The sequence below is a fragment of the Corylus avellana genome, chromosome 9, assembly GCF_965113065.1.
Source record: "Corylus avellana chromosome 9, dhCorAvel1.hap1.2, whole genome shotgun sequence".
NCBI lineage: Eukaryota > Viridiplantae > Streptophyta > Magnoliopsida > Fagales > Betulaceae > Corylus > Corylus avellana.
In genome coordinates, this window is record NC_142498.1 from 23,010,330 (window position 1) to 23,038,325 (window position 27,996).

General features: G+C 38.8%; 4 protein-coding genes and 2 long non-coding RNA genes across 9 annotated transcripts; 2 read left to right on the top strand and 4 right to left on the bottom strand.

The window, feature by feature from the left end:
* On the top strand, nucleotides 1-3,035 carry MCD1 (multiple chloroplast division site 1). The gene is made up of 5 exons (XM_059604422.2): nucleotides 1-167; nucleotides 240-509; nucleotides 900-1,066; nucleotides 1,299-1,686; nucleotides 2,589-3,035. Exons 1-5 carry the CDS (start codon nucleotides 123-125, stop codon nucleotides 2,793-2,795), a joined length of 1,077 nt encoding a protein of 358 aa, XP_059460405.1. The 5' UTR covers nucleotides 1-122; the 3' UTR covers nucleotides 2,796-3,035.
* Nucleotides 3,036-3,667: 632 nt separating this feature from the next.
* TMT1 (tonoplast monosaccharide transporter1) lies at nucleotides 3,668-8,795 on the bottom strand. Of its 4 annotated transcripts, none has more exons than XM_059604051.2 (6): nucleotides 8,484-8,795; nucleotides 7,822-7,942; nucleotides 6,980-7,540; nucleotides 5,010-5,956; nucleotides 4,355-4,542; nucleotides 3,668-4,275 (listed from the first exon to the last, which is right to left on the bottom strand). In XM_059604051.2, the coding sequence occupies exons 2-6, from the start codon at nucleotides 7,901-7,903 to the stop codon at nucleotides 3,831-3,833; spliced, it is 2,223 nt and encodes a 740-aa protein (XP_059460034.2). In that variant the 5' UTR covers nucleotides 7,904-7,942; nucleotides 8,484-8,795; the 3' UTR covers nucleotides 3,668-3,830. The 4 variants fall into 4 exon arrangements, with proteins under 4 accessions (XP_059460034.2, XP_088366688.1, XP_059460033.2 ...); XM_088510562.1 differs by having other exon boundaries at nucleotides 7,822-7,937; nucleotides 8,276-8,795; XM_059604050.2 differs by having other exon boundaries at nucleotides 8,276-8,795.
* A 3,345-nt stretch (nucleotides 8,796-12,140) lies between these two features.
* On the bottom strand, nucleotides 12,141-15,335 carry PMI1 (plastid movement impaired1). The gene is made up of 2 exons (XM_059604530.2): nucleotides 14,278-15,335; nucleotides 12,141-14,193 (listed from the first exon to the last, which is right to left on the bottom strand). The coding sequence occupies exons 1-2, from the start codon at nucleotides 15,017-15,019 to the stop codon at nucleotides 12,344-12,346; spliced, it is 2,592 nt and encodes an 863-aa protein (XP_059460513.1). The 5' UTR covers nucleotides 15,020-15,335; the 3' UTR covers nucleotides 12,141-12,343.
* A 678-nt stretch (nucleotides 15,336-16,013) lies between these two features.
* On the bottom strand, nucleotides 16,014-16,962 carry LOC132190455 (uncharacterized). The gene is made up of 2 exons (XR_009441138.2): nucleotides 16,454-16,962; nucleotides 16,014-16,386 (listed from the first exon to the last, which is right to left on the bottom strand). It is a non-coding gene; the product is annotated as an uncharacterized LOC132190455 (long non-coding RNA).
* A 3,196-nt stretch (nucleotides 16,963-20,158) lies between these two features.
* LOC132190160 (uncharacterized) lies at nucleotides 20,159-21,636 on the top strand. Its single transcript, XR_015909133.1, has 3 exons — nucleotides 20,159-20,347; nucleotides 20,586-20,693; nucleotides 21,393-21,636. It is a non-coding gene; the product is annotated as an uncharacterized LOC132190160 (long non-coding RNA).
* A 2,233-nt stretch (nucleotides 21,637-23,869) lies between these two features.
* CUC3 (NAC (No Apical Meristem) domain transcriptional regulator superfamily protein) lies at nucleotides 23,870-26,968 on the bottom strand. Its single transcript, XM_059604853.2, has 3 exons — nucleotides 26,510-26,968; nucleotides 25,887-26,161; nucleotides 23,870-25,359 (listed from the first exon to the last, which is right to left on the bottom strand). Exons 1-3 carry the CDS (start codon nucleotides 26,709-26,711, stop codon nucleotides 24,697-24,699), a joined length of 1,140 nt encoding a protein of 379 aa, XP_059460836.1. The 5' UTR covers nucleotides 26,712-26,968; the 3' UTR covers nucleotides 23,870-24,696.
* Nucleotides 26,969-27,996: the final 1,028 nt, after the last annotated feature.

The following is a 27,996-nucleotide window of genomic DNA, read 5'->3' on the forward strand; positions in this document are numbered from 1 at the left end:
CTGAGATTTCGTTGACAACAGAATCGGCGTAGGTTTCAACGTTAATCTTCAGAAAACCCCTAACCCTTGCTCATAGTACGACGCGTTTTATTTATGAGATCGTCCAAATTCACAAACCCAAAATGGCATCAACTGGGACTCTCCAATTCCATCCCATTTCTTTCCAGGTAATCCATAAAATCTTCCTTTCTTTACACATTTTAATTTTTTTCTAAATTAATTAATGTTTTTATGTAAAGCTGCCAATATGGGCTTCAAAGCATTCGAATTTAGTGGAGCTCAGGCCGGAATTCGGGCTAAGTAGTGGTGGGGTGAACAGGAGCCGTCTAAAGCCTTACCGGAAGTTGCTCGTAGTGAGAGCTGTCACCGGTTCGGCGGGTTGCGGGGGTGAGGACCAGAATCACCTAGATGAACCGGTGGTTAAGAGTGAGAGACTTACCGTGACTGTAAAAGACCGAGTTGCCAAATTTCACGGAATGATAAGCTCTTTCCCGCCCCTGGTTTTCGTGGTAAATTTCTCTCTCTTAATCTTACATTGAAATTTGAAATTCAATTAGAGACGGATTGAGTAGCCCTAAACTGGATTAAACGGTTTATAATTTGCTGTGATATTTTTGATAGATGTGGTTTCATATTATGCAATTTGATGTAGCAATGGTTGTATAGATAACTTCAAAGGGATATAATTACTGGGTTTGTGTGCGTGCTTGATGTTAGCTCGTGGAATGCTTATAATGATGACTTCATAACACTACTAGATCATACTGAGATTAGGGTTTCTGCTGTGGAAATTTTAGGGACATTTTAAGATTCAAAGTTATGTTATTGGATTTTTTAAGAGAGTTAAATGTTGGTTGTTGATGCACAAATGTTTATGAGTGTTTGTGCTTTGGTCTCAGATGAATAGATACAGTGGGCGTAATTTTGCAATAGGGTTATGTATCGCAACTGCAATTTTGTTCATCACTGTAAGGGCATATGCAGCGAGGAAGTTGAAGTACAGCCGTCCTGGCTCTGTTGCTGATCTTGTCAGACGTGGCCAGCTAAGATCTGATAGAAGAGGCATGTATGAACCTAATCCTGAACACTTTCGCTGTTTTCCATGGGTCAATTTGTTCTCGAGCTTTGAATTGTAAAAGCTTTCCACTTGATGTAATCGGAGGAGGGTGTTTTTACCGTATGATCTGGGTGCCTGTAGTTTTCTATATTAACCATTGTTAAATTCGCTTCCAAGTTTTTAGTTATGACACTATCTTTGCACCAATAGTGATGTGCTTTGTCTTGCGAATTTCATGCAGCTCAAGTCCTCTCAAGTATGAAGACCCATTCAATAATCCATTGGTGAAAGTTGGGAAAAACAATTCAACCATTGAAATGTGTGGAAAGGTTTATCGCTTAGCCCCAATAACTCTGACGGACGAGCAACAAACCATCCATCAGAAAAGGAGGTCACGAGCATACCAGTGGAAGAGACCGACAGTGTTCCTTAAAGAAGGGGAATCCATACCTCCTGATGTTGACCCTGATTCAATTAGGTGGATTCCTGCAAATCATCCTTTTGCAACTACAGCTAGTGAGATTGATGAAGACATGGCACAAAATAATGTGAATCAAAAGCATGGTGTTCCATTTCGTATCCGAGCCGAGCATGAGGCATTGCAGAGAAAGCTTGAAGCACTACAAATTGTAAGTACTAAGGACTGTGTTGCACAATGCTTGCTACTACAAATAGGGAAATATCTCTATGCTTGATAACTTTATAACATTTACAACCTTTAGTGAGGTGATTTATTGCATTTGGATATAATATCCAGTGTTTCAGAGTTTGCAAATCTGGGATTTTTAGTGGAGATAGCTGTTACCAAATTTGATCCCATGATTCTGGGATCCTTGTAGTCAACCTTAAGTCTGGCGGAAGACCCTGTTGAGTTTAGGTGTACTTTTAGATGATGTTGCCAAATGCAGCAGATATGCCGATTCCCATATATAATGCATCTGATTGGGGTTGAATTTCTAGCCCACCGACTCCCAATGCTGATTCCAACAGTAATGCCTTCAGATCATGGCATGGTAATGCTGATTCCAGAAGAATTGTCATGGCCTTAATTGTTACAATAATTAGAATTTTGGAATAAATCGGAGAACTAATAGTTCTCACCTTAAATTCTTGTATGGTAAAAAATAAGGGTAATCTTGGAGTACTTGAATTTACCATGTTATTAAATGGAAATTGGACCCTCTGAAAAATATGAGATGTTCTCAATCTGCCTTGTTGGGATTGTTTAATCCTTCTTGTCATTTGGGGCTTACCTTGATTTAATCAGTTCATTTATGTATATGTGGTATAGTAATATTACTATTATAATGAATCCATGTTTTAGGCTAGAGGTTCATAAATATATCTCATTGTAGGGCCTATATATACCAAGTTGATGCCTTCTAACGAAGTGGTCAAACTAGGTTGTTTGTCTTTTGACACAAAGCAATTTTGCCTTTTAAATTTAAGCATATTTCCATGCTTCTATCTCAACTCACTGCTCCACCCAGCATCCTTTTATAGGTGTAATTGACTTCTTCTTTGTTTGCAGGAGCAAAAACTCAATAATTTAGTGATAGATCCTAGAAATGCTAAAGATTTTGAGAGACCATTCAAGGAGCACCCAAGGTCACGTGAGCAAATAGAACAGAGCCCATTTAATCATCAAACTGGTGATTCTATGCCTCCAAAATCAGATGGTGCCCCCCCAATTTCATTTGAAAGCAAGTCATCCTCGGAAGAAACACAGAAACTTTGAGTTACATCTGGCTTCTGGGAATCCTACTGTCATTTGTCAAATATAGAGTTGCTGTGCAGCGAACACTGGATTTATGAATTGGCTTCCAAATTTTTGTACTTTTTAACTTAGTCCGCCCCTGATATCCAAGTTAAAAGTCCAAGTCTGGACTGTAAATAGAATGCCACTACATATTTCAGTTTATTGTACGTAGATTGCGACGTATTCTGTGGAGAGCTTACCTGCACCATTTTCGTTTCACTTGTGTTTGTACCAGAAGGCAGCTGCGCGCGCACACACTCTCTGTGTCTCTCATATTCATGTTTGCGTGTCTGGTGGTTAAATTGTTATTCTAACATATTTAATTAAATAAGTTAGGTTTTACATCTTTAATCCACTAATTTTTTGTTGGGTTCACAGGTTGTGTCAAAAGTTATCAGTCCCAATTGTGAGTGACATTTCGGATTCTTTTGGTATTAAGGCATCATAATTATATTCATTTTTTTTTTTTCTATTCAATAATTATATTCATTTAATTAAATAACTTGGAGGGGTATTTTTGTCCCCTCAATGAGAGGATCGTGTTCCAATGACTTGTACTCCTCGACCTTCAATTAATTTCATGTTCTCAAAAAAAAAAAAAAAAATCATGTTGAATTCGGTAAGATTGGTGTAAAAAATTGTCGTAACTCTTGATTATTAGCAACGAAAGGTCAGGAAGCATGATATGATTAGCAGCGCTACAGCAGTAAAGATAGCCAGGTATCAAGGTTTCTACTGAGATCCATAGCCATAATGTCTGCTTTGGCTGCGAAATTTTGTCCGCGTTAACGGGGATTAAACGAATGATTCTCGCTGTAAGTCACTGAAAGACTAGGTGGGGTACCAACGGGTAAACAAATCATATTAACTATGCTCTTTATTGTAATGGTCTCCAATAATTTATCATACAACGCAAAATTTTTTCAATATGTTTGAATAAGAAATATATTCTCATTCATAATGCAACAAAAAGGAGCAAAAATTTCCAAACAGCAGCAGCTTGAAAGCATTCAATCACTCATTCTTGGCAGCAGCAGCTTGGCTTGCACCAACAGCAAACATCTCAGTGATGACTTCGAGGGGCATGCCTTTGGTTTCTGGAACCTTTAAAAAGATGAATATCCAGGAGATGACACACACAACAGCATAGATGCCAAAGATGCCAGCTAGGCCAATTGCCTCGAGCAATACTGGCAATGTGTAGGTGACTATTATGTCACTAATCCAGTACACCAGGGCACAGATAGCAATGCAGAGGCCACGAACTCTTGTGGGGAAGATCTCAGAGCAGAGTATGTTAGGAATTGGTCCGTATGCCATGACGAAAACGCAGAAATAGATCACGACACAGAGAGTTGACAATGCTGCATTTACGACCGTGCTTATGGTTACCAGTTCGGAAAATACTAGAATGATGAGCGACAGTACTAGCACAGGAATTGTAACAAGTAACAGCGTCCTACAATAAGGAGAGAATATGTGATCCACCCAACTGAGGAATATGCGATAAAACTAAAATTCAGGAGAAGAAAAATCACCTTCTCCCAGAAATATCCATGAGCCTCATGGCGACGCCTATACAAGGAAGCATCAACAAGGTTGTGACTGCACTAACAAGGAATGATGCAGACTCTGTACTAAGGCCCAAGTCCGCTAGAAGTACTTCAACACCTGCATCTTCTAGAATTGTGGGAGTGTAGTAGAGAACCCCATTTATTCCGGAGAACTGACAATGCATATAGAAAAAAAAATGTAGTTATTAATTAACTTCAGCACATATAGCATTATAAGAACTCAACTGACCAAACACAGGAATCTTTCATGCAAGGAAACTGGAAGAAGAATACACAAGCTTTGAATTCAAAATAAAAATATATATATATATATATATATATATATATATAAGTAACCTAGGAAAATATGAGAGCAAGAGAAGGCAAGATGTGAGGTAGGATTGGCAATTACTAATTCAAGAGGACTGGCCCAAATTGCCCTCTTAAGAGCAGTTTCCAAATGGGTGAACCATTATGAATGAAATGACAAGAGGAAAGATAGGGCCTCAAAAGAAGAAGAAGAAGATGAAAGAAAACTAAAGCAATCTACTCACCGGATCAGAATAGTGCTAACTAGATACCCACTTTCATTCAAATTCAATTGGAGCAAAAAAGTAGAGCAATAAAAATCATTTACTACCTGCTGAAGTAGCTGAATTCCAATTCCAACAAACAACGCACGCTTAACCCCTGGTTCAAGAAGAGCAGCCCAAATTGGTCCTTTTGAAGCAGTTTCAGAAGGGTGAACCATTGCTGGTCCAACTGGATGCTGCTCCATAAGCTCCTTGGTATAAAGAGCAGGCTGGCTTACTAGAGCAGCAGCCTGAATAAACTCGCTGTCAGCTGAAATATCTCCCCCAGGAAGTGAAACAAGGGACCCACGTCGGGTTCCAGGACCTCCCTCCTGGTGCAGATAAATCCTTTTAAATCCTCCTTCCTTCTTTCCATCCTCACCTACCCTCTCAGTCCATTTCCATGCCAACTGCCAGCCACCACCGATACCTGTACTACCAACCCCTTCCCCTGTTCCTTGCATGAGACTGCTATGGCGCCTCATGCTCAGAGCACTGCCATGGGAGAGAGGGGGGACCATGTCCTTCTCCATGCTGGTTGTCTGACGAGAGATCAATGGACTATGCAGATTGTCATCAGAGTCTTCCCCAGCACCCTCTGATGCATAGCCCTCACCCTCCCTATGCTGGCTCTCTTCATCCCACCGATCATTTTTAATATTAGGCTCTGCGGTGCTGAACATGCTGCCAAAATTGGGAAAAAGCATGCTTCGCATACTTCCTGTATCAGGGAACTTTTCGTGGACACTACCAAAGAGAGTCACAAGAGGGTCCATGAGTGGCACAGTTTGGTTCACCATGCTTCCCTGGCGAGAGGCAAGGCCAAGAGTACTCTGTCCAGTGACAGGTTTGGCATCCCAGTAGAGGCTGCCTTCAGGTCCATATAATCTGATTGTGTCTTTCGGAGCAGCTGGTTCCTGACCATCGGAAATTTCATCAGCAGGACCTATAATGTACTCTTCTATAGATGTTTCACCCCCGATTCCAAGACCTTCAACAAGCAAAGCCATCTCACCTGTGGATTAAAGATGCTTTAGCAAGATCAACATGATAAATTAGTCACAGACAAGCAACGACTATAGAGAATGTCTTTATATGACCTTAAAACTTCTGTTTCATAGATTTTAATGCCATAAGATGCATAAGAAGCAAGACTCCTTTTTTTTCCTTCTTTTTTCTTTTATTAGTGAAAAAAAAAATACTAAGATGTTCATATGAAAGACAATGTAAGGAAGAAAAAGAAAGTTACTCATTACAAGGGAGCAAGAGACAACAATATCTCGCACGAGATGATTGATTATCTCGGACATGGTACAACCACATAAGCTCAATGAATATTGCTTCTTTAGATCATAGTTAAGATTAAAGTCTCTTTCCTTGTGCAAATTATCCTTCTATGCCTCCCACTCATTCGATTTATTGATAATCACTGTGAAAGTGTCAGAAAAATCCAATTCCAGAAACAATATGTTCTTAATAATTTAAGGCTTACACCATGTTCCCTAACACTTTGTATTACTGCACAGTTCTATCCAAAAAAAATGAAGCAGATTTCCAGTGAAAGCTTACATAACAGTGCAGAAGATATTCTCATATGAGGTCTCTCTCTAAGTATCATACCAGAAAATTTGTGACATATTCCAAAACCATTCGACATTAACCTCAATGGTTCCAATTTTGGCAAACATAATTATATTAAGTCAATTGATTTATGAAATCACCATTTTTTTTTTTTACAACCTTGTATGTCTTGAATTTAAGGATATTCTCTTGCAATGAGATTGAAATATTTATATAACTCCGTTATGTATTTAAACCTTATTTTAAATTAAGGATCTTGACAGATTTCTGTTCAAGCTTAGTTTTTCTAATTTTGTCACTTTAGATTCAATATCATAATATCAAATTCATTATTTTGCGCCGATTTGTGATAAACCAAAAACATGTCCTGAGAAATTTCTTAGTAACCAAGTGCATCAACAAAAACATGCAAAGAGCCCCCAAACTACATAAAACAAACTCGCAATAAAGAATGAACCTGAAACATCTTCCCTTCCACGTAATCTCCGGAGAACCTTTTCAGCCTCGGTCATCCTTCCTTTACTAACAAGCCACCGAGGAGATTCAGGCAAGAAAAATACTGCTAGTAAAAAATAGATTAGGGAGGGAATGGAAAGAATTCCGAGCATTAACTTCCAGCTGGGTGAGGTCAACAGTGACATCCCAAAAACCATACAATATGCTAAAAACATGCCACCAGAACCAGTGAATTGTGGAAGAGTATTTAACGATCCCCTTGTTTCTGGTGGGGCAGTCTCAGATATATACACCGGTGCAAGGGTAACCGCAAGACCTATTCCAAATCCATCTAAAAGCCTTGCTCCACATAGGACATAGACATTGGGTGACCAGAACATTACCAAACCACTTACAAAGTAGAGCACTGATGAGATTATAAGCATTGGTCGCCGACCAAGCCAATCTGATACAGGTCCTGAGAATGTAGTAATAACTGTGGCTCCAACGAGAGAGGTAGCCACAACAAGACCTTCCATAGTAGTTCCCAGATCAAGGTCAGCCGTTATGTAAACAATACTCCCTGGAGATAAAGAGACCAGATCACAGAGTAGTTACTTTTTAACATTTAAGCATTGAGACTAGACATTCAGCGCCAAATGGGGACCAAAAAAGAAGCAAAAGAAGAAAATGTTCCATGGTTGGAGCCCATGACAAAAAAAAAAACAAAAAAAATCAATTACCATCACTAAGAAATTCCATCAAGTTAAATCTCATTGCATACAAACTAGCATAATATGGATTAAATTTTCTTGGTTCACGTTCGAAAAGATATAGAAATCAATTAAATTTAAGAAGAAGTACCAGCAATTGTAGCATTATCCCATCCTTGCAGGAAGTTACCAATTGCAGCAGCAATAGCCACTAGCACAGCTCCCCCCTTCATCTTCGCACCAATCAATCAAATCCCCAATCAAGAACTAACCTGTCAGGAAAGAAAAACCCAAATCACACAAACTAAACAACCAACCAACCAACTATTCCCACTACTGAACCAGATCTAACACACTCATCAGTAACCCGTTCTTACTGCAAGAGAGCCAATGTGTTTGCATTCCCTCGTCCTGGAAGTAAAACCCACAGGCAGAGTACATCACAGCCATAAATTCACTAAATTTAAAATGCCAGCATACACACATACCCAATCCAAATCAATAGTAACTAGTCAATAAACAACACAGTTAAGAACACATTAGAACAACCATCAACATCAGCAAATCGAAAACACCCGAAAATTCAGATCTTTCGGATTCCTTACCTCTTCAGAGCAAATGGGGACAGCTCAGTCTCATGTGAGAGAGAAGAGAGAAAGGCAGACGAAGTGAGCGAATATGGAGCACCCAAGCCTTAGAAGAAAAAAGGGGTGGTTTTGAAGAGAGAGAGAGAGAAGTAACCGCCAGAGACTACAGCTCTGTTCCACTGTAATCTTTCCTTGTATATAGAGAAAAAAAAAAATCTCTATGTACCTGAACTAACTGGCTTCTTTAATGGAATCTCTGTATAAGGACAAAAGATGCTTGTTTGTTAATATGAATTTCCCAGATGGAGATCAAGATTCAAGACATGAGCGTGAGCAGCTTCTGCTAACAACCCTTCAACGTCCCACGACACCGTGCGCTGACCCAATATCACTCGCTACTGCTGCTGACCTCATCAACAAATTCCAACGCATACAACTGGGTCCTTTGGTCCAGACAGCCAGAGCCTTCAAGATGCAAACTTTATGCTCAGAAGTCAGAACTAGAAAATATACTATTTTTTTTTTTTTCAAAAGAAAAATGATAAAAGGTTGTGAACAAACTCCAAGAATATTTGTCAAGACTCTGGAAAAAATAGGAAAAAAAAATCGAGAAAGAGAGTCTTTGGGTGTGTCTGAGTCTACGTGTAGAACCTACTAATCTTCGGTTTCCAAACGGTCCAAGAAATCGGACTATCGGAGCAACTTGCGTTTCTCTCTTTTCTTTTTTTCTTTTCTTTTTTGTTCTTTTCTATTGAAGATGGAAATAATTGTTCATGGTAATTGTCGTTTATTTATTTATATATATATATATGTTCCGTTAAGAATATGGAATCTTTTTGCTCCCATTTCTGCCTTTTACGTAACCCTTTGTCCAATCTTTTGGTTTTATCAAGCAGAAAGAAATTTCTCTGGCCAAAAGAAGTGACAAGAAAGGTAACTACTAAAATATTGTATTCACAAAACTCTGTTTCTTGCAGAGACAGTGACCAAATATTGGTCTTGCCCATAACAAGAACTGCCCAAGTTGTGCTCCCAGTTGAGACAGCAACAAAATCTAGTGGTCCAAAAGAGAGGAGAGAAAAAGTTGTGTGGCCTAAACGGATTGTTGTGGCCACGATTTTCAGACACCACGTTGAGGTTTCCACACTCCTCTTTCTGCAATGCCTAGCATCTTTTTTGTGTTCTTTTTCTTCCTTGTCTGTCTAATACACTTGTTTATAGTAGTTGAAACATTCTTTGCCTTTTCCCCCACAAAGATAAATAACAGGATTTGAATTTATATATACCCTTTGGATAAACCAATAATCCATGTTATGCACTTCTCTCCCACTCCTTTTTTTCCTTTTTTTTTTTTTTTTTTGCTTAATTTTTTGGCAACAATATTGCTTGGTTAGATTAGATGCGTTTGTCATGCAAAGCTGAGATAATGGTATACCACATTCTTTTATTTTAGTATTAACAGAAACCCAATTCTATGGCACATAGTCGCAATTCTAAATCGATCTGACAACCACAAAGTGCTTTGACAGTTTTACCTTTTCAAAGAATTTGAGTTAATTATATCATTCACGTTAGAAAAAAAATAATAATAATAAAGAATTAAGAATTACATGCGAAAGCCGTTCCTTGTTGGGGGTAAAGTTCTTCGGCTTGCCCATGGAGTTTTGGGCTCCCAATGGAAATATTCACTAGTTGATCATAGAACCCTCTTTGAAAACAAAAGAAGAGGAAAATTAAAAAAAATGAAAATGTGATGAATTAAGAGTTCTTGTTGATATCATATGCATTGACAAAACTTACCAAATAGAGTAATGAAAAAATCTAAAATCAGAATCAAATTAGATTCGAAGTCGTATATGATGCTGACTACTAAGATATTGTCATGTATATTAAATAATAATTCAAATATAAGCTATTTTTTATACGATAAAACTTTCTTTCTAAATATATTAAAGTAAAGCTTTTTTTTCTTTTCCCCAAAACATTAAACATGCGAACTACTAAGATTGAAAGAGACATCCTTTGACAATTCTTAATTTCCTAGAAGAAAAGTCAGCATGCAAGAAACACCAGTAATACTCTAAAAAGAAACTCTGTGAGTTCCGTTACTTTTTACTGAGATTTTGAAAGAGAAACTCTTTAAATTGCTGTATCGAGAGGCCCTGGAAAATCTACCTGTCAAAGGGCATTCCAGTACTATTGCTGGTGAAGAGTGAAGAGTGAAGACCATTAGCTAAAATGTAGGTGCCACGTGGGGTGATGTAGGACGTTTTTTAACCACCGCCCGCACTGGCATACGTGTCCGTTCCCAAATGGCTGATGCAGACTGAAGAACACACATATCCAGTGTGTGTTAGTTGGCCATCTCTTGATCGGTCACGTTGATTCTAACTTTGCACATGGTGATGTTTACATGTGTGACCATTTCTCCATAAAAATCGCTTACAACTAAATGCCTTCACATGTGATGTTTACTCAACATATATAGGTGCTGCTCTCTGATTAGCAATCATGAGGTTACAAGTTTGGAACCATAATCCCCTACAATTGGGGATCTCCCGAGACTTTCCCTACACTCTGTAATTGGGTAGGGCATGTCACAACTCACATGTTACAAGGGGCTTATGAAACCCTTCTCTGCCTGGTTAGGACTTCCTTAATTGCTCCAGCAGGGGCCTATTAATTGTCTGGACGGTTTTCGTTTGGACAAAAAGTCCTTCCGGCTGTGTTTGGGAAAGGGTCCGACTGGACCAGACCTAAAAATTCAAAAAATTCTTTTAAAAATTAACCCCAACATTCTTACTTTTTATATCACATTAATCACTTTTTATTACTGTCCCCAAGAGGTAGCTCAATGGGCTGGGACTATGCCTAATGAAGCGGAAGTCATTAGTTTGAATCTTCCTTCCCCTCTTGTGCGGACATGTTAAAAAAAAAAAAAAAATCACTGTAAAACAAATTTTTTCACTTTTTTATACAAAACATTCTTACTTTTTTTCTTTCATATCAATCAAATCTACTACAGTACGGTTCCACTCCCTTTTTCCATTCCATTGCCAAACACAGCCAGATATTTGGACAGAAAATTGTAGAGAATCTAAATCCCATCTAAAAGTTAGAAATCGACGTATAGAGTGTGTTGATTATGATTATCGAGGAGAAAAATGTTAGAGAGATTCATTTCTTAAGAAGTTTTGGCGATTAGGATACCACTAAGTTCCAAAGTTTAAATTAATATGTGAGACTTAATTGTATTCTAGTCACGTGCGCTCAATAATCTTTTTCTCACATGTGAGTCCACAAAGGTTCTTTCACCACGTGTTCATGCACATCACCATGAGCCCAAATGCCCAATGCTCACATCTGTTCATGCAAGCTGTGTATGCTTGAAAAAGGAAAAATTGTTGGCGTTTTTGAGTTAATTGGTATGCCTGCTTGGATGCCTATCCACATAAGGAATTTCAAGTTTGCCATAGTTGTCACCTGGTAATGAAACTGATTTTCTTTGTTGCCTCGAGGGAAATTATGGTGCAGGATGGATACATACATACATACATACATGCCATCAATGGCTCCTTTCCTTCTTGTGCAAGATAAGCAAGTTAATAACTAATAGATAAATATCTTACAAAAAAAAAAAAATTTAATAGATAAATATTACCCCGTTTGGGCCGTATGCAAGAGGGTACGGTTCTAGTGTACTACACGTGTATGCTTTTTGGTGGGGCTGCCTTTGGGCCTGACGGGCTCTTGGCTGGGCCCCCAGTCCTATCTATATTTGGGTACTCCACTGCTAATCTTCCTAATGCTGTTGATTCTTTTTCATCTTTTGTATTCACTTACTATAAAGGGACATCATTCAGTGTTTCGAACAACGAACAAATTCAACCAAACTGTATTTTCTATTTATTACAATATCGATATTAAGTTACTCACAACTGCATCAAATCCCATATGTTTGTAATCTCTATTAAATCTACAATCTTGATAAGAAAAGCGATGCTGATAATATATGGCAATGACAATGAAATGAATGTGTTTGATGTGTGGAGTGAAGAAGAAGAAGAAGAAGAAGAAGAAAGGCTCCTACTTTGCAAACTTCACGTCTGGATTTCTCATCGGCTTCAGCCACATGTCGGCCATTACTCGTGAGGAAATGCTCCAAAACAAATCTTGCCCCTTTGCCGGCGCATGCTTTCCTTTCTTCCCTGCCTTTCCCAATCCATATGCAACCAGCCACTGTCTTGCAGTCAGCTTCTGCTTCTCGGAATCCCACGCGTTTCTTTTCCCACTTGTCCTTACCTTGAAACCTCCAACATACGAATTCCTTACTTTGAATCTCTTCTCCTCATCATCGTATTTATCTACTTCGATGTCAGCAGCTGTTGCTTGAATAAGTGCTATCACAGGTCCTCCAACAGCCTCAAAGCGCCTTATTGGATCCCGCAGCTGGACAACCACTGCTATTGTGATATCTGCAGGATCCCCTGCCTCAAAGCTTTGGTTTTTTATCCAATCCTCGAGTGGAACAGCAGAAGCCAGGGGGTGATTGTGATCATTTCCACCGCCTCCAGCGGTCTTGCTGTTGAGTGGAGAAACTTCAAAGGGGGCTTCTTCCTCAGCCATTTCAGCCTGAATTTTTAAAGCCTCAACTGACATGGCCTCAATCTTCTGCATTGAGAACGCCAGAACTTCCTCTGCTGTTAATGGCTCTTCAGCCACATTCCAAATTCCTGTCGAAATTCTCTCTTTCCTGCCTGTACTCATTGCGGTTGCCATGAGTTTTACTGCAGCAATTGTACGAGCCGCACTTGAGCTAGCGCCTTCTTTGTTTCTCCCTTGGATTATTGCAGAAGCAATGCCTTCAAAAGCTATTTGTTCTGCAGTTTTACCCATCAGTTCATCCATGGGCATCAAAGACAAAATTGTAGAGCCGAGTTCATCAATCCCCATGGCTGCCATCTTCTGAAGCAATTCAACCCCACTTGTGGATTGATGTGATTGGAGAACAAATGGTTTTGATATTTGCATGGCTAGCTTTGGAGTGTCCTTCCTTAAAACTTCAGTATCCAGAGGATCCATGGCAGCTAAGTAGCCCCCATCCCTTGTTTGCACAACGCAGCCCAAGCCCTTGCCAAGATCCGGGAGGTACACTTTGGACTCAGGTTCTGTATAATCCTCGGCTCCTTCAACCTGGAGAGGTGGAATTTCATCAGGTTGATTGAATTTATATTTACTTGTTTCTTCTTCCTCAAGCAACTGAAGAAATTCCCTTGTTACGTTTTCTTCCTCTGCATCGAGTCTCTGTGATCCAGAGTCTTCCTCTGTCTTGACAATTTTTTCTTCAGCGATCATAGACTCGAGAGCTTTTATTTGTTGAGCAATTGAATCTAGTTCGGTTAATCTTGTGAGATGTACCTGATCATGCACTACCTCTTTGACAACCTCGCTTGACACTGATCTTTCTTCAACTAACTTTTCCGAATCCTCCTCTTTTTCTTGAACCTCAATACCTTTATCCACAACTTCGAAGTCAGGGAGATCGAGATCTTCCATTTTTATTTCTTGTTCTTCCAACTTTGCGGCCGCTGGCTTGGGCTCTGGCTTTGGTTCTGGCTCTGGCTCTGGCTCATCGAGATTCAAGTCATCCATTCCTTGAAGATCTGCTGTGTTTGCTCCTGTCTGTGAAGGACTCCAAGCTTCCTTACGGCTCGACATCCTCGGACTAGGGACACTAAAGGATGCCTTTGATTGCTTTCGAGCAAAAGAAGACGATAAATTACTAGATTTATCTGACCTTGATTCCTCAGCCTGTCTATAGATTCCAATACCTCCATCTTTCTCCATAATCTGGAACCCCAGTTTCAAAACTAGTTCTCCTCCTTTCGCCTTCCCCGAAAGATTGAAACTTGTGTCCCATTGCCGAACCCGAGTACCTGTTAAAATATAAATTAAATGATAAAGTCATCTATTTAACGGAATATCAAATCACAGGTCCTGAGTTAGTTCTGATTCAATACCTTCGTAGCTCTTCTCCACTGATTCCTGAATTAGTTGACTCAAATCCACAGAGCTTCTCCCGAAATCAAGCTCTTCAGCATCAACAGCAAACACATACATCCAAAAAGGACGGGACTCGAATTTCAACTGCTTTCCGCCATGCCCTGAAGTACTGCAATACACATGACACCTGACGAACAAAGTCTCTTCAAAATCAGCAGCTCCCTGTGAGACCCTTGATGGCATTGTATGGACTGCTCCGTCCTTTGTTTCCTTCTTTCTAACACCAACGGAGAGACGAAGGCCATTCATTGAAGCTGGAAGGCCTTGAACAGTGACAACTTCGACAGAAAATAAGCAGCTTAATTTATGCATACCAATATGCGAGAGAGCTCTTATTGGCTTCCAATTCTTCCAAATTCCCTTCTTCTCTGCTGACGAAGTTGCTCTTTCGTCCAACCTCTTCATCTCTGGTCTATCCTTTTGCTCCTTTTCATCGTCAAGCTTCGGGCGGGAACGCCATGGAGACAAGGACATCCGTCTTCTTGGTTTGTTGTTGGGTTTCTCCACGATTACTTTAGCTGTAGTGACAATCTCATCGGCGGATGGGATAGAAGGAACAGAACTTCTAGGAAGAGCAAGGGAGGCAGTTCTTCGGTTGGTGGAAGCAGTGTGGGATATGTAGAGTGATTGGCTGAGCGCCTCAAGTTCTTCCAAGAGTTGAGTACTGGAATTCCTCCCGCCTGAGATATCAGCTGCCATTGTTGAAGATCAAAGTAGAAGCTCAGGAGTCAGGATGATGATATTGGAAGTACATGAAGAGAGTTTGGTATGAAGGAGAGAAGATAAGGAGCTCAGAGGATTGAAAGGTTTAGAGGTGGAGAAAATGCCATAAAATGATTATGAATGTGTCGATTGTTGGTTCTTTCTGAGCCAGGAAATTATGATGCACCTAACTGTGTGTGAAGGATAAGAGATGAACGTTAGTGTTCCCATGCCCTCACACTCTGTGAAAAAGACAGGACTGAAAGCGAGTGCCAAACTGGTCCCAGAAAATTCAATGTTTGTTTCTGCTATTGAGTCGTCGTTTTCCTTTTTCGAGCGAAGCTTCCTTCATTCTTTTTTTTTTTTTTTTTTCCACTTGCACCCACCCAGAGGTTGCTTTGTGTAATTAGTTACTGTGATGTGTATAGATTGTTACCTTTGAGTACAAAGGTTGATTGGTTTGGTGTATTACAACTTTTAAGTGCATAGATTGTAAATACTGATTTTTTTCCCCCCTTTAAAATGAGTAATGATACTTTTTTTTAAAAAAAAAAACTCAATGAAATTGGTGGGGTAAATGAGTATTAAAATGGTGTGGTAAATGAGTATCGTAAATGAGTATTAAAATGGTGTGGTAAATGAGTATTAAAAGTAGCATTATTGTTTTTTTAAATTATCATATATATATATATATATATATATATTTTGGAAAAAATTTCAATCTCATTGAAGAAGGATCACGAGCATAACGCTCTTATATCACAGAGCAAAAAGTTCTGAAAAATTATAGCCGAAGCTACGAGGTTAAAAATCATAGATGCTTACATAAAAATCAAACATTCAAAACCTATGTATGACATCAATATCCGCTAACCTATGTATGACATCAATATCTGCTAATCTATGACTACTTTTCAGTTGTAACACCAGATCTGTTCTAAATAGACTCAACTCAATGCATAGGTAGCTCATCTTCCTCGCTCTGAAAACAGATCACATCCACAACCCAAAGGTCTGAACAATCCTTATTCAAACAAAAATACAGACAACAAAAAACAGAAAAAATTCAACTCCAGCAGCCATAAAAGCATAGATCTGCTCTGGAAAAGACTAGATATACTCCTCATCGACCAAAAACACTCGAAAAACTACATTTTCCTCGTAAATCGCTCATGAGAACAAATCTAAAGAGAAAACTATTATTCAAAACAAACAAAACAAGCAACACAACCAGCAAATTAGCAGCGACCGGAGTGGAGGAGATGATAAGCACTAGGCAGCGTTGGCACGTGGTGGAACAGATGGAGGAGAAGGGAGGTGCAGCACCTTGGAGGGCGGGTGGTAGCAGCCGAAGTTGCTAATTTCTGGCCAAAAAACACCTATAAAAACAAAGAAAACCAAGAAAAAACGCACAGAAGGGAGGTGCAGCACCTTGGAGGGCGGGTGGTAGCAGCCGAAGTTGCTAATTTCTGGCAAAAAACACCTATAAAAACAAAGAAAACCAAGAAAAAACGCACAGAAGGAGAGGGGGATTAGGAGGGGGGAGAGGGGAGAGGGGGAAGGGGGAGAGGAGGAGAGGAGGAGGGCTCTATCCCTTTAAATTATCATCTTGAAAGATGATTGATTTACTACAACTTTTATTACATTTTTTTAAAACTTACGCAATGGCGGAGCCAAGGGGGTGAGAGGGTATAAAAAACTTTTGACCAGCAGTACATTTAAACCTTGCCCACCTTGAAAAAGAAATGTCTCACCCTTGTGTTTGGCCATAGCTCAGTTAAAAAAAAAAACTACAAAGCTCGTATCCTTTTTCTTTCTTCTTGTCTTCCGATGTTTCTCTCTTTTTCCTTGAGAATTTCTCTCCCTGGCAGGTACAATTGAGAGAACTGCAAAAACAGCAACATCTCGCTCATCTCTGCTTTTCCTCACTTTCCCTTCAAGTGAATATGCAGGCCATCTCCGGAAAGAGAAACATCTAGTAATAAGTGGTGATGGAGGCTTTGGAACCAAGTCCACGTGTGCTTCAATAAGAAAAGAACACTTTTCACATGGACAAATGGCAACCGTACGATTTTGGATATCTGACTACTTATTGGTTTTGCTTTTCTTTTTTTCTTTTTCATTTAAGAGATAAATTTAAGCCATCAAACTCTACTTAATTGCATTCCTTACCTTTTCTCCATTAATAGTTTAATTGCACTCTCCCACTATTTTTTTTTTTTTTAATGAGCATAATAATCGTTTTAATAAACTTAATTTATTAAACTTTTATGAGATAAATTTTTGATGCAAATTCTTGTAATTCAATATATTAAATTTAATATATCTTTTGGACTGTATTTGAGCACGTGATTTCCCATGTCAAGACTGTGATTTTAAATCAAATTATAAAAATTATATTTATTGAGAAAAAAAAAAAGAGATTTTAAATTACTTGTAAAACAGTATTATTTTAAAAGTTAAATTGCGATTTTATTGGTCAAACCGTTATTGCATCAAATGCATATCTTTGTTTTAAAAATTACATTTTTAAACCGCACGTTTTTAAATTGTTATTTTTTAATGGCATTTTTTGCTTGTAAAACTCAAACGAACTCTTAATTTGCCCCTATAAATTAAAATTTTGGCTCCGCCACTGAAGTTCAGTGACAATCCATATGAGTGTCACATAACAGAGCATGACTAAAAGATTAAGCAACAAAATTTGACGTGTTAACTTTGGTGGCGATAAAAGCAAGGTGAAGAGGTCAAGGGGATCGTATTTTGCGGGCCTCTCTTACTGAAATTTTGGAAGCTCTTGAAATCATTATATATCTCATACATTCATATATAATTAACCCTCAAGGTTGATTGATCACGAGAGAGAGAGAGAGAGAGAGAGAGAGAGAGAGATGTCAAACAGCAGTGAGCAAATGGTGAAGAAGACAATAAGGGAAACCGCAGAAGAGAAGAAAACGACAGTGGAAAGGCTGCCTCTTGAGAGCAGTCCCTACGTGAAGTACTCCAGTTTGGAGGAGTACAAGAGTAATTTGAGTAAAGGCTATGGCCTTCAACCCAAGCCCAACCAAGCCGGAGCTTCCACTGATGCTCCCACGCTATCCGGATCCGGCCTCTCTCTGAGGAAAGCCCTCGACCATTGATTGACGCAACCAACGCCGCTTAGTCTACGCCATGCAACACTCTCCGGCCCATTTAACTCCTCTTTACCTTCGTTTTGCATTTGCTAGCTGTCGTTTGTGATTTTGGAATCTAAAGATACAATTTTGTATATTCAGATTAAGATTCAATATCATAATTCATAAGCAAGCCAGGAAAAAGGCTTTTTAGGTTTTCAATTTAGTAATTATAAGTTAGAATATTAATTAAATAATTGAATTTATTATTTTTATTATTTTTAACTTTTTATGAGAACTAATGGTTTAATATGGTATTAAAGCACTTGAGTTCCAACATTGTTTATGCAATCCGCTTTTTATTTTAATTAAATATTTTACTTGTTAGATCTTTGAGTTCACAGTTAAAGAAAGTATTAAAATATTAATCGAAGAGGAATGATAGATATACAACTTTGACCCAATTTTTCTCTTATTGGATCATTTTTTTAAAAAACAAAATAAAATAAAAAATTCTGAAGTAATAATATCTTATGTGGTCCTTTTTTTTATTTGGTATTTTTTTATTAAAAAAAATGGCATTTTTCTTTAAAAATGGTCATTTAAAAAAATGTCATTATTCTAAAGAAAAATATAAATATTTTTTTTTTTAAAAAAAAATACCAAATAAAAAAAGGATCACATAGGATATTATTACTGCATTTTTTTTTTTAATGACCACGTAAAAAAAAAAAAAAAAAAAAAAAAAAAAAAAAAAAGTTGAGCCAAAATTGTATCTCTATCATTTCTCTTAATCTAATGATTATAACTATGGTTTAACATGCCTTTTTCACAACATGATTAATGCGGATGACAATTAATATCCCAATCTTATTCTATGACTTAAAAATCCAATAAAAATGGCTATCATGATATCATATATAAATGAGATGTTTGACGGATTGAGATTGCATGCTCCTAACATAGAAATATATAATCGCATCCATTAGAGCCAACAACATGAACAACAAAACCGAGTTCATTTAGAACGAACAATCCAAATTAGAGTTGTTGCACAAAACTTGAGCATTGCACATTGTCTCGATCCATCTTTTGTAAGTGGGAAATCAAAATTCAAAAAAAAAAAAAAAAAAATTCAATTCCCTTGTGGTAGAGTGACAAACGTGGCCACCTATACCCTAACATTTGACTAGCTCTACACGTGTAGAGTGATGCACCGGAGGTGGCAACCACCCTAAAGCCGACCTTGTAGGGCTATAGGGATGGTGTGACCATTCGTGGAGTGTTTTTTAGGTTACCAACCTTCTAAAGAATTGGTCAGTCACTAACTTACCCATAAAGGACGAATATAAATAGTATTTCTTTGAGTGCTCGCACCAAATAAAAAAAAAAAAAAAAGGCATTTTAGAAAAATATTTTTTAGGAATATTCCATTCTTGAGAGAATATTCATTCTTTAACCTTTTTGAGATGAATAATTATTCTTCATTTTAAATGAATAATTATTCCTAACAATAGTGATGCAACCAAAAAATAGAATCCCAACGTGCCCTTAGATTATCTTCATCTTACTGACATTGAGAGCCCACTTGAACTGGCCCAAAAAAAAGAAGAGAAAGAAAGAAAGAAAGCCCACTTGAACAAAGTGACAAATGTTTAATTCCAAGCCCAAAATGCAAGTTTAAATTGAAGATAACCCATCACAAAGTGGGCTTTTTTGACCTTTCTGGTGCGAACAAAAGCAAAAGGCGTAAGCACTGTTTGCTGATCCTCGAAGCCAACACCCACCAAAGTCCCACAAGAAAATCGAATCGAATTCAGCAGAAGAAAGAGCGAGCGATGGCGTTGATGAGGGGCGAGCCACTGGTGAAGAAGCTGGCCTTGCTGGCGAAGTACGTGGTTCTTCCGGGAGCCATGGCCGCAGCTCTCGTCTACTCTCCTCCAGATTACGCCTCTTCTTCCTCCTCCAGGTCCCAAAAGCCCTCCGAATAGATCCCCCTTCTATTTCACTTCTCGGTCCGTCTTTCCCTCTTTGCTTTTAATCTTATTCATCTATTTCTGTTCAAGGATTAGGGTTACGGCTTTGCTCTTGATCTTATTTGACGCTGATTGTCTGGTAGTGCATGTTCTGCTATAGGATTAGGGCTTTGGCGATGATTTGCATGTGTTTTAAGACATTAGAAACTCGATCAGAGAATGAGATTTTGTTTGCTGTGAGTATTTAATAGAATTTTGCACTCTTTGATAGGTGTTCTTCCAAGTGCTTACTCTTTGATTTGGCATTGAAATTATTAAATTTTGGATGGGTTAATCTGTATAATTCATATCAATGGTGATTTTCACCGTCACATCATACAGTAAGCACCTAGGAATAACCAATTTGAAGTACATATAGCATTTCTCATTTTCAAGTATGTTGAAGGTGATTTGTGATCCTGTTATCTATTTCAGCTTGAGGTTTATGCTCATCATATGGTCTGTCAAGCTGTTGAGGGAAATGGCCGCCTATTTAGTGTTACCCTGAATGGGAGGATGGGTAGTAATCCATATTTTGCTTAGGTAACCTCCTCCTTTGTGGTTTTACACTCTAGATTGTCTCAAGTGTTAGATTACCTTCTTCAGTTATTAACCATATAGATTAAGTGACACTGTCATTATAAACTACTGGTCTTAAATCCTTTGATGCATTTAGCATCTGTTCCCCCTCTCTCGCTCTCTGTCTCTCTCACTCTCACTCTCTGTCTCTCTCACTCTCACTCTCACTCTTTGTGTCTGGTTGATTTACTGTCTCTTCAATATATGGTGCTTGCTTCATTTCCCACTTCAGAATATCTAGCACTCTTCATACTTGCACAATGCAGTCGAAAGTATATGGTTGCTGTAAAAATGATTAGTTACTTTTTCACATCTCAATAAGCCAAACGTGATGTTGTTTAGTCCTCTGCAAACATCCAGGACTCTGGCAGTCTCCTTTGTGACCGAACATGGAGTTTTTAGATGACTAGTAGAGATCTGCAGTAAAGTAGCCCTCATCATCCAGCCTTCTGAATATTCGGATATTCCTATCCAAATAAGAGAGACTCATTGGAGTCTTTGAAGTTATGTCTTATGATCGGAATTTAGGGCTTTTAGTTAACTTTCTTTCTATTTCAACGTGCAAAACAGTTTTCACTTGTCTTGAGCCTTACCTTGCCGGTTTTGTGCAAATTTGTGAATGCACTTGGATTCTGACTAATTGTAAATTTTCTCTTCTTACAGGGGCATCTTGATCGCTTACGCATGCATGTCTGTAAACATGCACTCTCTTTTTGGTAAACTTGGTATGTAATAAGCATCATGATCGTGTAATTGTTGAATTTTTTGTGTAGCTATTTGGAGAGATGAATGTGTGTTGTGTTTGTTTTAAGGAATTTGGGAGCAATTTTCTTCTTTCTTTGGTTTTGCCCACAATTATATCTTCTCCAATCAATAGAAACATTGCCCTGTCTTTATAATGTATCAATACTATGACTACACAGTTTCAGCATAGTTTTGATTGCTCATGTTAGGTGAACTCATTTTCAAATATTCGAAACAGTTTAACATGGTAAGAAGCAGCACATACGGTTGCTTGGCCACCTGCTACAAAACTCTACATGCTCGTGCTCTTTTAGTCAGAGCATTATACAGGAAAGTAGCATGATTTCGGTCAGGAACTAAATCCAAAAACTTAGCCTTTTTTTCCCATGACCCACCAATAACTGGAGTGTAGTACATTTGTTATATCTTAATTTCAACGAAAAGGCTGTGTTTTAGTTTTTGAACCCGACATTGCCTTTTGAAGTGCTGAGATCTTAGGATTCTGAATTTGTAGCTCGAAGTGGTGAACCTTCAGCTATTCCAAGGTACTCGCTGTGTTGATTTTCAACAAATTGTGACTGAATTGTCTGCAATTAAGTAAGGGATGGGGGTAATTTAATTATCTAGCTGTTCCTATATGCCCTTTATATTTTTAATCTTGATAGGGTGCCACTTAAAACCACTAGTTAAGCTAATTTGGGTATGAATTGAATTGTGGAGTATGACTACATCGTTGTAGAGTTACACGGATCAGGGTTAGAATTATCGGGTGAGTTAAGTGGGAAGGTTACGTGTGCCAACTTGGTGATCAATCAACTAATTAAATGAATGTAACTGGATAAGCTTCATTAGCAGTTATACAGGATCAGGGCGGGGTGTTGATTGTTTGAAGTTTTGAAGGAATCAAAACCCGGATTTGATATCTCTATTTTGTATCCATTTTGTGACTACTCGGTGGTAAAGCTATACCTTTATCAGTTATCAGTCACGACTCACGTCAGGGCCACACGACAGATCAACCTTTGTCAACTCATGTTGCCTCTTAAATGGCTGCTTTATCCTTTATTCAGGCTTTAAGGTTCTCTTGAAGTAATGGAGAGGGGAGATTGTTCTGTAACACCCAATCCCCCCATGACAAGAGGGAATTAGGATTTCCTGTTATTTCCTACCCAATGAGAGGATAAGGATAATAACAGGAAAATTGTGAGGCACCTAGAAGGCCTCACCCAGTGGCGGAGTCACGTGGTACCTTAGGGGTGCCGTGGATTTAAATTTTTTTTTTTTTTTTTTTTTTTTTTTTTAAATCCACGGTACCTTCAAACTTAACACACATCACATGTTTGATGTAATATCTCAATGATGTGTAGTTGGTCAAATTTTTCTTGTTTTTCTTGGAGTGATTATGGCAAGAGACCGTAAAGTGCAGTTCTAGACAAAGTATTTCTATCTTTTTGATATAGTGTCGACATGTTACATTTTTAATATATCAATTTCAGTACATTTATAAACTTTTATAGATATTTTTTGTGATGCATATATTGTGTGAATTACCAAATTTTTAAGGTGAAAAAAAATTTTAAGATGCAAAAAAAATTTTAGCGGCATCCCCAATATAAAATAGCTAGTTCCGCCACTGGCCTCACCAGTGGGCCTCTTGCTTGGACAAGACTCCCTTGCTAAAAAATGGGAGCCCTTTTCACATACCTTTGCCCTATGAGGATGGGGCAAGGGTAAGGGGAGGGATCCTTATTTGTAAGGGATCACTGTCTTACAAAAGGCAATGAAATGTAGTAATTGTGCCAGACAATATGGACAGATATTTCCAATAATTCTAGATTCTTTCTTATTATCTATGCCCTCTCCTAAGAGCTTTGCTCGGGCAGGAGCCTCTCACATGCCCTCTGTAATTACTTATGTCCTCCTCTTTGGGCAATAAGTAGTTGGGATTCGGGAATACAGGTCGTTGTCCAAAAACAATGCATGGCTTGAACAAAAGCCTAGTTATTGTCATTTCATTACAACGAATTCAATGACTTGTGTTGGCATATAATGCACCATTTAAAAAAAAAAAAAAAAAAAAATGTCACGTACCAATAGAGGCCAAGTGTTAACCATTGAGACTTGAAAGCTTATGATGTCAAATTAGGATCCATATAATCCCCTGCAAGAGATTGTAAGAGGTTGTGGGAAACTCTTGACGGGACTCATTTACTCGAGTAATGCTTATGTTGTCCAAACATATGCACCTCCTGTTAAGGCTAGTAAGCCCATTGAGTATCTTTCACAGCCTTCTACTCGATTATATAGGATACGGAGAATCATTATTGGGGATCGTCATCCATACATGTCATGCGTTACAAAAGCTGGGATCATTAATATATATGTGGTTTAAGCATTTCAGCACAAATAAAAAGTTTCAACAATTTTGATTTTGGGCAGGAAATGTGACAAAAAAACTTTTATAGACCCTACGTATCCAAGCAGTCTTTAAACAACTCACCCTCTGTTTGAGCAGATAAATTCCGTGAAAAACCTCTCTCGTTTGTTTTCGAGATTAATATCAATCCACGTAGAATCGTTGGGCTCAACAAAATAGAAGACGTCTCCACAGCTTGAGAGGCGTAAGCAGGCAGTGTGTACATTCTTACGCATGTCTCCCTAAACAGGGGCTATTAGGTTACGTAGGGCTCAGGCCCTGGCTACCACTTTATCATGCATGGGAGGAGGGGACCCAATTCCATTTTCAATTGGAAATAAAAGGTGACGTCAAACAATATGAACACCTCAAATCCCATCTCATGGGCATCACATCAACCAGAACCTGCTCCACTCCTTTTTCTTCCCTCCACCTCACACACCCACAGGGCTTCGAATATATCCAACCTACATAGATGATCCCAAAGAAAAAGCGATATTTGTACGACAATAAAAAATACAACTCCCAAGTCTTTTAGTAGGTACAAAAAGAGTAGTCCAATAATACATAGATGCGTGCATGGATAGTCTATGGATCTACACTTATAGTAACAGTACGTACACATTAGATTCTATAGATATACTATATGTATATTTAAACTGATAATATATATATATATATATATATATATATATATAGAGAGAGAGAGAGAGAGAGAGAGAGAGAGAGAGATAAAGTTAAACTGGATGATCAATTCAACATCAAAAGGCCAAGATTCTCGAGAAATACTGGAGGAGCAAACATCAGCTAAAAGCCGGCCCTGTTGAAAGCAATTGAAGTGGACATGTCATTGGCAGCAGCAGCAGCATCTGCAAGAGGAGCAGAAGCAAATGCTGAGAGCCCCAACAAACCGCAATCAATCTCGAAAAGCAATGGGTTATGATATTGTTGAGTTGGGTTTGGGTGAATCCTATCCATCCATTGCAAGTTGGCATCGGCTGGCGCTTGGAAATGGGAAAAGTTCGCCTCTGTCTTGCACTGTTTGTGAATAGTGATCTGTTCCTTAGGAATGCAATCCTGATGATGTGAGAGCAGGGACTTAAAGAGCATCGATGGTGATGGTGATGGGTTGTTGTTGGTGTTTGTGTTTTTGTTTGTTGCGATGGTGGTGCTTGTGATTGTCGTGGGAATGGGTGAAAAGGAGGGTTGCAGCCCATTTTTTGGGAATAGGTGGGATTGGGAAACAGCTGGGTTTAATAATAGGCTTTTGATGTCATTTTCCTGGTTACTACTCATCGCAAAAGGATTTTGGACACCCTGCATTGGGCTCTGAAATTGACATTCTAATGGACCCAAGGAACCGCTGCTCGGCGATGAAGCTACTTCCCGCTGCCCATAACTTTGTCCTTGCACAACTACATTTTTCTTCTCCCCTGTTTTGTGAAAAATCCTGCAAATCACCCATTCCTCCTGCAAAACAATCAGTTCGCAAAAGCATATATAAGCCCACTTCCTACTTCCTTGCAATAAATGCAGCTGTTTGAATTTCATACAAATTAAATTTAGACCATTTCTCTTTTAGATTGTACAATTTGAATAAGATAACAGAAATTTTAGTCTGCGTAATACATGAGAAAGATTCTTAGTAAATATATTGTTCGGATTGCTAATAATTTAAATGGGAAATACTAGAAAATCAGTATGGGATTGACCACACTCTTGTGAGGAAATGGCAATCCGGATATCAAATTGATGGATGAATAAAGGTGAATTAAGCGTATTTAGGTAAGGCATAAGTTTACAATAGCACACAGAGCTTGTTAAACAAATAAATCCAAGTCACATCAAAAATCTACCCAAGGGGTTAATAATACAAGTGAAAATGGTGGGCATGCAGTGCACAACACTGGCAAGTGATTCAAAATACAAAAGAAGTCAACCCAGAAAGTGACAAAAGAGAGCTTGTTTTGTTTGGGTAGGGGGTCCAGGAGGGTTACCTTACACGTGTGGCGGTTGGAGAAGTCACCGTCAAGGCGGTACTCGTGCATGACCCACTTTGTCTTCTGGCCACGTGGGGCTCTGCCCTTGTAGAAAACAAGAGTCTTCTTCATCCCAAGTAGGGCTCCACTTGAAGCACTGTAGACTTCCCTGTCTTTGCCAGTGGCTTTCCAGTACCCGGCTCCGGTTGCCCGGTTTGTCCTCAACCCGGTTGGGTATTTCCTGTCCCTCAAGCTGAAGAAGTACCACTCTCTCTCCCCCATCCTTGCCATATCTGAAACATCACCCAACACATGACAAGTTTTATTCAATTTCCCTCTCCCCTTTTTTCTTTCTCAATGCACATTTATTAACCATTTCCATATATATGTCAGAACGTGGACGCCTTTTGCAGGCGGTGATAGATTTTCTGACCACAAATGTATGCCTTAAAGGCTTCAACAAATTTATAACGAAAATTATACTCATCAACTCCTAACTATAGAGAGGCTTTAGCAGTTAGAAATAAATATTTATTTATTTCTATTATTTTCCAAACGACCAGGATGAACAACATCACACAGCTAGCTAGCTTAAATCTGACCATAAACTTTTTTTTCTTGATATAAATAAATAAATATACCTGGAAGCTCCCAAGGCTCACATCTGTTAAGGTCAACCTCTGCAATCTCGACGCCACAGAAAGTGCCATTGAAAACCTTGGAAGCGAGGTAGAAGGTGATGAGTTCTTCGTCGGTTGGGTGGAAGCGAAAGCCCGGCGGCAAAGCTTGCTCGTAAATGTCTTGGCCGGCGAGCTCACGCAGAACCTCTTCCATTGTCAACATGATGTGTTTCCCACAGTGGTAGCTAGAGGTTTGAGAGGATTATTATGAGTGAATGAGTGATGAAGGGAGATGCTCTCTCATTATACGTACTTTAAAGAGCACTGAAACCGTAAAGAGATAGGGACAGATTTTTGGGTTCACAAAAGGCTACATGGAGAGAGGCGCACCTGATCAGGCTGAAAGGCTCTAACCCAAAACGGGGATTTTTTTTTTTTTTTTTTTAAAGCAGCGAGGAAAAAAGTTACAAATATGAGAGAAGGATGTTGGTTTGGAGTTTGTGTACATGTGTTGTGGGTGTAGTAAATGCAAAGCAGGGGTTGCAGAGATTTATGCGTGCGTATGTTAGCATATATATATATATATATACATATACATATAGGGTTGCAGCCTTGCAGGCACCCCGTCAGGCTTTCTTTCTTTCACAGAGATAACACGAGGGTTGGCCTCTGAACACTGAGATCATCATCACCTAATCCTTTTCTGTTATAATATCCAATAATAAATGTATTATTAACTGCTGTTAAATTATTTCACTTTTAATAATAAAAGCATCAATCGAATTTGGAGATCTCAGCATGTCTTTAATTGCTCAAGAACTGGCACTTCAGGCTCGAATTCTTTGTAATTGTGACGGGAATAAATTTCAATACCTTATGAGTTTCGTGACGGATTGGATGCACATAAAAGGATACAAATTCCCTTCAAATCTATTTAGAAAAAATATTCTTCAACTCATTTAAAATAATATCAAGTGTTTATAAACATTTAAAACTAAATTTGTAAACTACAATTAATGACCCTAAGAATTTAATATGCGTTTTAAATGTTTATAAACACTTGGCACTATTTTAAATAGGTTGAAAAAAGCCAAAGAAAAAAGCGAAACCCTTCAGCCACACAGGGGAGGAGAGTTGGCCGTTTGGCTACCTCCCTCCTCCCCTCGTCCTCCTTGCTCTGGTGCTAGTTATTTACCTGATGCCCTATCTCTTCCCCTTCCTTGTCGTTCATTTCTCCCTCTGTTTTCTCCATTTTTGCCCCTTCCCTGCCGCATTTCTTCCCCCGCCTTCATTTTTCTGCAGTGGGCTCATTAGTCTTGTTTTGGCTCTTTGTGGGTTCGGCTTGTGGGGGGCTTTCTTTCTTTCAAACCCCTCGGATTTTGTCTGTAATTGCCGCCGACCTGTGTCGCCGCTTTGCTGCCCGCTATTAGGGTTTTCTTTCATGCGTCCCCACCTCATTGAGCTCACACTCCCCTTACACGGCGATTTCCGGCCTGCACGGGTCCGAC

Excerpts from the sequence above, each read along its gene's own strand:
- MCD1 (XM_059604422.2), top strand. The coding sequence starts at position 123 with ATGGCATCAACTGGGACTCTCCAATTCCATCCCATTTCTTTCCAG. Across the intron at positions 510-899 it reads TCCCGCCCCTGGTTTTCGTG|ATGAATAGATACAGTGGGCG; the intron begins GTAAATTTCTCT and ends CTTTGGTCTCAG. Across the intron at positions 1,067-1,298 it reads AGATCTGATAGAAGAGGCAT|CTCAAGTCCTCTCAAGTATG; the intron begins GTATGAACCTAA and ends AATTTCATGCAG.
- TMT1 (XM_059604051.2), bottom strand. The coding sequence starts at position 7,903 with ATGAAGGGGGGAGCTGTGCTAGTGGCTATTGCTGCTGCAATTGGTAAC. Across the intron at positions 7,541-7,821 it reads GGATAATGCTACAATTGCTG|GGAGTATTGTTTACATAACG; the intron begins GTACTTCTTCTT and ends CTTTATCTCCAG. Across the intron at positions 4,276-4,354 it reads ATGGATATTTCTGGGAGAAG|GACGCTGTTACTTGTTACAA; the intron begins GTGATTTTTCTT and ends TCCTTATTGTAG.
- PMI1 (XM_059604530.2), bottom strand. The coding sequence starts at position 15,019 with ATGGCAGCTGATATCTCAGGCGGGAGGAATTCCAGTACTCAACTCTTG. Across the intron at positions 14,194-14,277 it reads AGTGGAGAAGAGCTACGAAG|GTACTCGGGTTCGGCAATGG; the intron begins GTATTGAATCAG and ends ATATTTTAACAG.
- CUC3 (XM_059604853.2), bottom strand. The coding sequence starts at position 26,711 with ATGTTGACAATGGAAGAGGTTCTGCGTGAGCTCGCCGGCCAAGACATT. Across the intron at positions 26,162-26,509 it reads TGAGCCTTGGGAGCTTCCAG|ATATGGCAAGGATGGGGGAG; the intron begins GTATATTTATTT and ends GTGATGTTTCAG. Across the intron at positions 25,360-25,886 it reads CCAACCGCCACACGTGTAAG|GAGGAATGGGTGATTTGCAG; the intron begins GTAACCCTCCTG and ends ATTGTTTTGCAG.